This window comes from Sinohyriopsis cumingii, chromosome 19 (assembly GCF_028554795.1).
Source record: "Sinohyriopsis cumingii isolate HCF-2022 chromosome 19, ASM2855479v2, whole genome shotgun sequence".
NCBI lineage: Eukaryota > Metazoa > Mollusca > Bivalvia > Unionida > Unionidae > Sinohyriopsis > Sinohyriopsis cumingii.
Window position 1 is genome coordinate 11,289,511 of NC_142979.1, and position 10,902 is coordinate 11,300,412.

General features: G+C 36.3%; 1 protein-coding gene across 1 annotated transcript in view; it reads left to right on the plus strand.

The window, feature by feature from the left end:
- Positions 1-10,902, plus strand: part of LOC149775129 (uncharacterized) — a 68,064-nt gene that overhangs the window by 52,917 nt on the left and 4,245 nt on the right. The window contains exons 10-11 of the mRNA XM_089942967.1: positions 7,265-7,327; positions 9,827-9,934. Coding sequence (XP_089799093.1) covers positions 7,265-7,327; positions 9,827-9,934 — 171 coding nt within the window. The remainder of the gene's footprint in view (positions 1-7,264; positions 7,328-9,826; positions 9,935-10,902) is intronic.

The window sequence follows — 10,902 nt, forward strand, 5'->3', positions numbered from 1 at the left end:
GTTACTATCATGAAAATCATGCTTCCTGATAGCTTTAGCTTCCACATGCAGGGTAAGCGAGCTACATGCCCTTTCCGTCAACCCAAACTGTCTTCATTTCAGACCAAATTGTTCATTGTTTTTCTTGACACAGCCAGGCTTTGTAGCCAAAAATAGGTTACTGTTTGTTGGTAATCAATCACTTTCATTCATTTGCTCTCTTCCATAGACAGGTCATGAGCAGCATGCTTGATCTTCTTCATGCTTTCAATGTACTACATGAAATACACAGAGACACACAAACACAAACACACACAAACACCTCTTCCTTGCAGTGAAAGTCAGGAAACAGGTTATCATCCCCTTGCTTCATTGCTGAAGTGGGTTATACGCTCAGCATATTCTGAGGTCTCACAAGTCGCCTCATGAAGATTACCACTCATGAGGTTTGAGCCATGTTGTATGAGCCATGTGTTCAAACATAATGTTTCGACCCGAGATATAATAGAAGATGTTGGCTGGCATGCAGAGTCACCCTTTTCAAATTTTTTAATCTGGTAGGTCCGGTGGCAGCCGTGCAGATGTTCTCTAGACCCAACTAAAACAATCAACACAGCTTTGCTTGATTCACCAGTGCAATTTTTTTATGTAAGATTTCAGTGTTTGTCTTCTTAACCATATTTAAAGATCACAGGTTGTTGTTGTTGTTATAGGGTTTAACGCCATTTTTCAGCACAAGATAGGCTATACATGGCGGCCAGTATAACTGGTGGAGGAAGAACCCTGTAAAACCCAGGGAAGAACCACCGACCCACAAGAAGCTACTGGCAGGCTTTTCCCACATACTCACACTAGCCGAGCCTTGGACTCGAACCCACGCAGACAGAGGTGAGATGGCAGTGATCTGGAGCGCTTTAGACCACTCAGCTACTTGGGTCCCCAAAGATCACAGGTCAAATGACCCAAGGTTGTTTTGCTTATGTAATTAGGGGAACAGGTTATCATTCACATGGGGAATCACGTCATCATTACCTGGAAGGATACCCGAGGTAGAGGTCAGATCCTACTGGTGGCAAGCAGTGGTAATGGGCAAGAGTTATTGCCTCTTGTCTGTTGAGATAGACCAGTAAAGACAATTTGTGTCTTTTAGTAGGGCTGGATTTGCGAGGTATCAAGCTAATATTCCTAACATAATTGTATTCTTGGAGAAACATAATTTACTTAAACATTTGCTTTTTCTGGTGATCCCTTGATGTTGATCGCTTGTGAATTGTAACATTTAAACTTCTCAAAAATGGATATTCTGTCATAGCTAAAGATCCAAACATTCCTGGTTGAATATTTATTCACATAAAGCAACAGCCAAATAGTATTTAAAAATTAATCAAATTTGCACCAATTGAAGACCACAGACTTCTCTTACATAATACACAAAGAAAAGTATATGTTGGATAGTGAAGTTTCTAGTATGGCATAATTATTGAGTTTTCATTGGTTTTCTGCAAATAGAAAACCTGCACTGCAGGTTGATGGCAGGTCAAGGTCTCAGATATGTTTCATTGCTTGAATGCAGGTCAAGGTCTCAGATATGTTTCATTGCTTTAATGCAGGTCAAGGTCTCAGATATGTTTAATTGCTTTAATGCAGGTCAAGGTCTCATATGTTTCATTGCTTTAATGCAGGTCAAGGTCTCATATATGTTTCATTGCTTTAATGCAGGTCAAGGTCTCATATGTTTTGTTGCTTTAATGCAGGTCAAGGTCTCAGATATGTTTCATTGCTTTAATGCAGGTCAAGGTCTTAAATATGTTTCATTGCTTTAATGCAGGTCAAAGTCTCAGATATGTTTCATTGCTTTAATGCAGGTCAAGGTCTCAGATATGTTTCATTGCTTTAATATTTTCTTTTGATTGGGCTGTTAATGCAGTTAATAAAACTGTATAAAAATATTCTTGGTCATTGTTTGATAAGGGACAGAAGAAACAGCCACGTCAGGTTATGTCTCATCTCTCCCAGAGTTTATAACACGTAAGTGAAAATTGATGTCATATTGATGACATGATCTAATGATTACATCATTTCAAGCTCCACAGCAAGCATTGATTTTACAAAATTGGACTACCTTAAGACAAGTTTCAGTTTGTCATCATTTTGACAGGCCTGCTCTTATCTGAGAAATATTTGTGTTAAACATTTGATGAGTAGACTATTTTTAATTTAATACAATGTGATTTTCAAATAAACTTAATCTGATTTTTGCCATATGACTACACATTGATATGTGGCTATCATCTTTGTTCATACATCATACATCATGTATTTTTCAGCTACTTTCTATATTTTGTCAGCATTTACCATTTTTAAATTCTCAGATACAACCAATTTGAACAAACTTTATGACAGAGCATCCCAGCATTAAGGCCTGTCAAGTTTTCAATCAAATTTCAATAATATAGCCTGGAATGTAATATTATCACAGTACTTAATGTTGTTATCGGTACATATCAAAACTGTTTTGCTGCATACTTATAATTTGTAAAGTTTATCTGACTTTCCCTCTTTCTGTTCGTATAAAAAATCTTTGTCAATCAAAGTGCATAAATGTAAATAAAACAGCATATTAGATGACCCAGATTAATGTACCATGGTGGAACAACTCTATATTATTATGATATTTGCCTGACTGGTAGTATGCATGTATTATAATAAACATAAATTGCAAGTTACCAATGAGAAGGAATGTCCACACTTGCACTGGTAGAATATTTCCACAAAAAAACGAATGGACCCAATGATCAAATCAAACACACAAATGTGTTGGCTTGACTTCGCTTGCGAAGATTTTAGGAAGGGGGATGTCCACATCTATTGCATGAATGCTGGTGGTTGAAGAGCCCAATATGTGACAGGCAGGTCCATCCACAGAGGCTGCAGGGAAATGCCTGGCTTGTGGTGGGTGATATTGATGGTTCCCGGTTTTTTTCTTTGCCATCGTTTTTCCTCCAAGGTTGTCCATCTGTTTTGTTCAAAAGTTTCAGTGGCCCGGTGAACTGTACATCACCAGCTTTCACAGTCAGCAGCTTGTGATGCCCATTGGTGGTGATCGATGCCACAGGTGGTGAGGGTCTTTTTCAAGGAGTCTTTATATGTCTTTTGAAGTGCCCCTCTATCATGGTGACCAGTGGACAGCTCACCATACAGTGCAGTCTTTGGCAGGCAATAATCCACCATCCTGGACATGTGCCCTGCCCAGTGTAGCTGTATCTTCATGATCGTGGCCTCAAAGTCTGGTGATCCCTGCTTGTTCGAGGACTTCATTGTTGGTGATGAAGTCACTCCAGTGGATATTGAGGATGGTGCAGAGGAAGCGCTGATGGAAGCATTCAAGAAGGCAGAGGTGACCTAGGATTCGGTGCCATATAGGAGGGTGGTCAGTACAACAGCTCTTTAGATGCTGATCTTTGTATCTCTCTTGAGACTGGCATTGTGCCAGACTCATTTATAGAGTCTGCTGAAGGTGCTGTTTGCCTTGGCCAGTCTGTTGTCTATTTCTTTATTGATCTTGGCATCAGAGGATATCACACAGCTCAGGTAGGTGAACTGGTGGACTACGTTCAGCTCTGTCTGGTCAATGAACATACTTGGTGGCCGGTACTCTTCCTTGGGAGCAGCCTGATGAAGTACATCAGTTTATTTTAGACTGACCTCAAGTCCAAAGAGCTGGCAAGCTTCTGCAGAGCAGGATGTTACGCACTGTAAGGCGGCTTCGGTGTGGGCAACAAGGGCAGCATCATCTGCAAAGAGAAGTTCTCTTATCAGTTTTTCCAAGGTCTTGGTGTGGGCCTGAAGTTGCCATAAGTTGAAGAGGTTGCCGTCAGTGCGAAATCTGATATAGATGCCATCTTTGTCATCAAGGTCTTCTGTTGTTTTTTGGAGCATCATGATGAAGAAGATTGAGAACAGTGTGGGGGCTAAAATGCCGCCCTATTTAATGCCATTTACAATGGGGAAGGTCTGTGACAGGTTGTCATTGTTTCTGACCTGACCAAGCTGGTCTTCATGTAGTTGGATGACCTTGGTAAGTAACTTTGGAGGACAGCCGAGCTTTTCAAGGATTTTCCACAGTCCAGTTCTGCTCACCTTGTTAAATGCCTTCATCAGGTCCACAAATGTGATGTACAGTCCTTTGACCCAATGATCAAATCAAACACACAAATGTAATTAAAGTTGAAATCCATGAATAACAACATTACAGATTAAAAACAAATATTATTTAACTTTATATGAATTTTCAATGCGGTGTGGGCAAAGAAACATAAATATACAAAAAATTATTATTATTATTATTATTGAAATATTACTGATTTTAAGTTTAACTGTTATTGTATTCCTATTTATGTACGATATGTATGATGATAAGCAACATTTTATTAAATTTGGTCCATATTGGCTACTATGGTATGAATTCCAAGCTTAACCTTGTAAGAACATGTATGTCACAATTGGTATGTGACCTACAATTATCAAACATCAGACGATACACTGAGTATATTTTGTAATCAAAGCCAATTCAGGTATAGCAAGTTCGACTGGAGTTTTTTATATGATGATCAACAGAATTGCATGCACTTTGCAAAAAGTGATGTTCATTATTTTTCAGTGTAAACTTATAAAAAATGTTGACATTTGTGAGGAAATTGTGCTATAAGATATTTGTGACCTTACTGGATACAGTTTTACATCTGTAAACAACCGTTAGATGATGCGTATTCAGAATTAATCAGAAACTCCCATTTGCCACGATAATATGGAGTCCACGACAATACAGCGTTGGAATATACCATTGGAAATTGTCACCTTTTTATGCCTTCTTAGCTCACTAGATCAATTTAAGATTTATATAGTTTTGTTTTGTTTTTCTTAAAAACACCACTTTTAACACTTTATTTGCTATATCAAGCCAAGGAAATGCTAAGTACCTTTCTCAAGGACACACTGAGGCAGATGAACATGGCTAGCCTGGTCGAGTATCAAACAAATGGCTTTTAGATTAGGAGTCTGATGCTTCCTTCTATAATTTGTATAAAATCGCTGATACACTATCCAGTATGGATGTACACCATCCACTATAGATGTACACAATCCAGTATGGATATTCACCTTCCAGTATGGATGTTCACCATCCATTATTGATGTTCACCATCCAGTATAGATGTACACCATCCAGTATAGTTACACCATCCACTAGAGTTGAACACCCAGTATGGATGTTCACCATCCAATATAGATGTTCACCATCCAGTATAGATGTACACCATCCAGCATACATCATCCAGTTAGGATGTTAACCTTCTGGTATGGATTTTCACCATCCAGTTTAGATGTACACCTTCCTGTATGGATGTTGACCATCCAGTTTAGATGTACACCTTCCAGTATGGATGTTCACTATCCAGTTTAAATGTACAGTTTCTGGTATGGATGTTTACCATCAAGTTTATATATGTACACCTTCTTGTATGGATGTTCACAATCCATTTTAGATGTACACTTTCCTATATGGGTGTTTACCATCCAGTTTAGATGCACACCTTCCTGTATGGATGTTCATATCCAGTATTGATGAGTGCCATCAGGTCTGGATGTGTACCATCCAGTATAGATGTTCACAATCCAGTATTGATATACACCATCCAGTATGAATATACACCATCCAGTGTAAATGTACACCATCCAGTATACATGTACACCATCCACTATGGATGAACACCATCCAGTTCAGATGTTCACCTTCAAGTATAGATGTGCATCTTTCAGTATAGATGTTCACCATCCAGTATTGACGAATACCATTCACTATGTATGTACTCCATTCAGTATGGATGCTTTTACTTAAACAAGAGTTAAAATTGTGTCTTTGAGTATAATCTGGTGAGTGGATGGCTGTAGAGATGGACACACACACACATACACAGATGCCAAAGTTAAAAATTGTGACTTTCAGTTTGATCTAGTGAGTGTATGGATGTAGAAATGGATACACACACAGATGCCAGTGAGATCACTAAAATGAGCTAAAATGGCTGACCAGTTGCAAGTACATACCGCATTGGATGTCATTATTCATGGTCAGTAAATAGGTGTGTTGCATGATGCATTGTTTGTCATATTTCATGGTCAGTAATTTAATGGTATGTTGCATGACACATTGGGTGTCATATTTCATGGTTACTAACTAACATGTATGTTGCATGACACATTGGATGTCATATTTCATGGTCATTAACTACAAGTTGTGTTGCATGATACATGAATGTCATATTTCATGGTTGATAACTAGCAAGTGTGTCATGGTTCATAAATAGCAAGTGTGCTGCATGATGCATTTGATGTCATATTTCATGGTCATTAATTAGAAGGTGTGTTGCATGACACAATGGATGTCATATTTCATTGTCATAACTAGAAGGTGTGTTGCATGACACAATGGATGTCATATTTCATTGTCATAACTAGAAGGTGTGTTGCATGACACAATGGATGTCATATTTCATTGTCATAACTAGAAGTTGTGTTGCATGACACAATGGATGTCATATTTCATTGTCATAACTAGAAGTTGTGTTGCATGACACAATGGGTGTCATATTTCATTGTCATAACTAGAAGTTGTGTTGCATGACACAGTGGGTGTCATATTTCATTGTCATAACTAGAAGTTGTGTTGCATGACACAGTGGGTGTCATATTTCATTGTCGTAACTAGAAGTTGTGTTGCATGACACAATGGATGTCATATTTCATGGTCATTAGTTAGAAGGTGTGTTGCATGACACATTGTATGTCATATATCATGGTAAAGCTAACAGGTAAACATTTATAATGTTTCTTTCTGTTTTTTGTAAGTCTGAAGTTGATTGAGACACAGAAATGAAACATGTATGCTTATCTTTCTCAGTTTGACAGCATACCATATAATACAGTCTAGGTTGTATATTCAGTGTCAAGGTTGCTATTCGATTTCTCTCCCTTGTCATCATTATTGCTCTAGTTCTTTTTGAGATGGAGCCTTGAAACTTGGTTAATTTCCAATAACTATACAGCTCTGTTACAAATGTCATAGTGCAATTTCGTTATTGTAGAATTTGTGGTGACTTCACCACTCTGTGGAGGGAGCATATAATATTGGGATTCCATTTTATTGATGTTTATTGCAGACTTTATTTGTGTATTTGTTTCTGGATAATACTCATAAACTAATCTATGCATTGTCGTATTATATTAGATCAGCAGCTGATAGAGTATGCAGCAGAAAAATCAAATACAACAAGGAAGGGTACAGTAGGAAGTAAGTATGAGAGATTTCATTCTCTTGTGAATATTTAATCTAATTAAAATAAGATCTCGGCTGGCCTTTATGAAGATATAATGACAACCGCTTAGGGGTCATGTTCTGGTGACCTATGAATTAGCCAATGGCAATGCAGCTTTCAAAAATCTGAAAGGGAATCAAATCGTTCGGTACACATTCATGCTCTTCATCTACACTGCTTAGACTCCAAATGGGAAGATAAAAGAAGACTTCATATGATTGGCTGATAAAATTAGCGATTATGGTAATAACATAGGTTGCCATAACATGACCCGTTAGTGGTCACTGTCAGATCTTCGTGTATAACATTGGACATCTGATTTTAATCAGATTGGTGAATATTTGTTGTCAGTCGTGTACTTACGTTGCAGATAGTATTCATCAAGGATACAGTAAACAGAATTTTTAAAAAGCTTTTTAAAGCTTTTCCCTGTAATGTAGCTGTGATATTTAATAACATAAGGGCTGTCCCATTTAAACATACATGGTATCTAGGGATGGCAGTTTTAAAAAAAAATATGCCAGAGTACTTTGATTTCACAGAGTTCATATTAAAATGTTAAGAAAATTCTATATTGCATCAATGGGTGAGTACCCCACATTAAAAGTGCCCTCCCTGGGTCTCAGATATCTTTTACTGGAACAACCCTTATCTTGTATCTTCTTGTATGGAAGATTAAACCAAATACTTTTGAATTTCATTAATACACATATATTGTTAAATGATATACTATTATAATTCCATTATTATGATTTCTGCCAGAGGCAGGATGACAGAATAGGTATATAGACGGTTTAAAGGCATCAGGCTACATATAGACAGATAGGCAGACAGAATATGTTTGTATAGGGCTTAATTGGCGGCATCTGGCTATATATAGACAGATAGGCAGACAAAATATGTATGTGTAGGTTTAAGTCATCTGGCTATATAAGGCACATCAAAAGTATAGTTCTAAAAATATCCATAGAAATATTGCAAACCCTTTTAAATAAATATAAATAATTATCTAGTCCCATGAGTTTGTGAAATTATAAATGTTAAAAAGGTAAACATTTTACAAGAGACAGAGAAACAGACAAACATAGAGACAAAGGAAGGAAAGCAAAAATGTCATGTATATGTTGTTTTCCATGTACCAATGTTGATAAAGAATATTGAAGCGTTTGATTTTATTACAACTCTGTGGTTTTAAACTAATTAAAAGAAATAAGCAATGCCAACAAGTTTTGTAAAACTTAGCAAAAATATAATTCTCTAAGTTATAAAATGAAAATGTAAGAGGAACTTACAGTTGTTTGAATTTAATGCAAAATAATCCTAAAAGTTTATCACGAGTGTTCCAATTTAATATCAGGCCTTGAAAGTGTTGATGTACCAGTAACATTGAATGTGCTGATGTGCCAATAGTATTGATGTACCATAATGGCACTGTCCAGAACTCCTTTTGAATCAATTAATAATAATCCCAAAATAATGCTTAGTCTGAACAGTCAAATGAACAGTTGGTAATTCTAATAAAAAATGTAAATAAATGATTCCTCTCAAACACAGCATTTATATACATCTGCAGGCTGAAAATAAAAATAAGAACAGTAATAAAAGTAGGAATTAATTGATGTTCTCTTCTTTCTTCCTATATACAAGCCCATGACTCTATGTCACAATACCTCCCACATGACTTACGTAGCAACATAACCCACCTGACTTAATCATCCAGTGGAACATTACCACAAACTGTATACAGATTCATTATATAGAACCTGAACCCAAATAAACAATCTATTTATAGCTCATTATCTTAAAATAGAATGTACATTCATGGACAAAAATGTAATATCTTGTCTACAGATGATCATTATAATCTATAATGATGGAAAAAAATTAGACATGCACTATAGATATACATGACAATTTGCTTATATCAGCTAGTGTGAAAAACAGCATATATGAGTCTAAAGACATGTTACAAGGGCAAGTATTTTATCATCTGTTTGAGTGGTGGTATAATATAGCTGGATGCATTTCTGAGATAAACCTCATTAAATGTTTTTTCTAAACCTCCAAGGTATCTTATTTAGTTGCTGATAAGTCCAGTCCAACTGCATAGATCTGCCATCACATAATGCACCAGCAGATCTAGGTCTATGCAGTTAGGTGTAATCAGTAGATCAAATAACATATGCCATGACCTGCAGACACATTATATGATAGTGGATCAGAATATGTGCTGTTTATAGTTCAGCTTGTAAGCAGGTAATGCAGTTATTTTTGAAGATTATACCAAATTGTCTTTTGACATGGTGGCTATTGGCATTTGAGTCCAGGAAGACGTTTTAGTAACTTAAAGTAATAGAGACTGTTGGAAGCGAGGTAACTAGTGACCCTTGTTAATTATTCTTGGCTCATTTTGGTGAATTAATCTGAAGGTTTTGTTGTAATAATTTTTAATCCGAGCTTATACTCTTTTGCAGGTTCAGTGACTGCTTCTAATGAATTGCATCTACATAACCACTACCACCAGCACACTCACAATAATTATATTCAGATTGGGGAAGTAAATACAATGACAGTTCCACAAGGTAAAATAATTTTAATAGTGGCCTAATGATTCTAGAGAAGAAAGGTAAATAATTTTAACAAATTAGTGGCTTGATAGTTCTCAAGAAGATTTTTTAATTTGCATTAGTCTTTTAATCTTTTGAAACTCATCATGGAAACTTTACGTTAATGTGCATTAAAATATATAAGATTATAATTTCACAGGGCTTGTGATTAGTGAAAATTTGCAAGGAAATTCTTTAGCTTTTAAATATAATAGCAGTTTTAAAAAAATCTTGACTTTGAAGTTTGATCATTCTTCTGTATGCTTTATGTGAACTCTTTTCCTATTCCACCTAAGAGATTTAAGATTGAAATTTCAGATTTTGATATTATGATCACAGTTGCTTTGTCGATTAAATCAGTTCTTATATAATTGGGATAAACCTCATAGGGTGGGATTAGTGGACCAGGAGTGAAGGTGCAGGGTTGACAATTCCATGTTTGTGCTGATGTTTGTGTTTGTATAATTGAAAAGGAGATAGGTGTTCATTAGAAATCACAGAAGATTCTTGCTTCAGATACCATTCATTACAAAGCCAAGTGTAAAATATAGTATTGAGGCTATATACCTTGCAGAAAGGCTAGTGTTTCCTACAGACCTGGTACCATAAAATGATTACAACTTCATGTGACTTGACCTTTCAATGACGAGAAAGTATATTTTCATATTTTTCTGTAGCATGTTATTTTCTGTTTCCACAAGCCTGTTTATTTTTCAAGTGAGTGAAGGAAATCACTAATGTTGCACTCAATTTTTTTGTAATGAAACTATAAAATGGGTGCACCTTCTCAATGGGTCTACAAGTATCAGGAAAGACAGGGTACTGTAGCCTCTGATTTTACCATGCAAGCTTTGAAGTGTACAAAGTATCCAAATTAGAATTTATATTTTCAACCTGTTTAAAATTTTCAATCACACCCTCTCCTTCCCACCTCCGCAACCAGG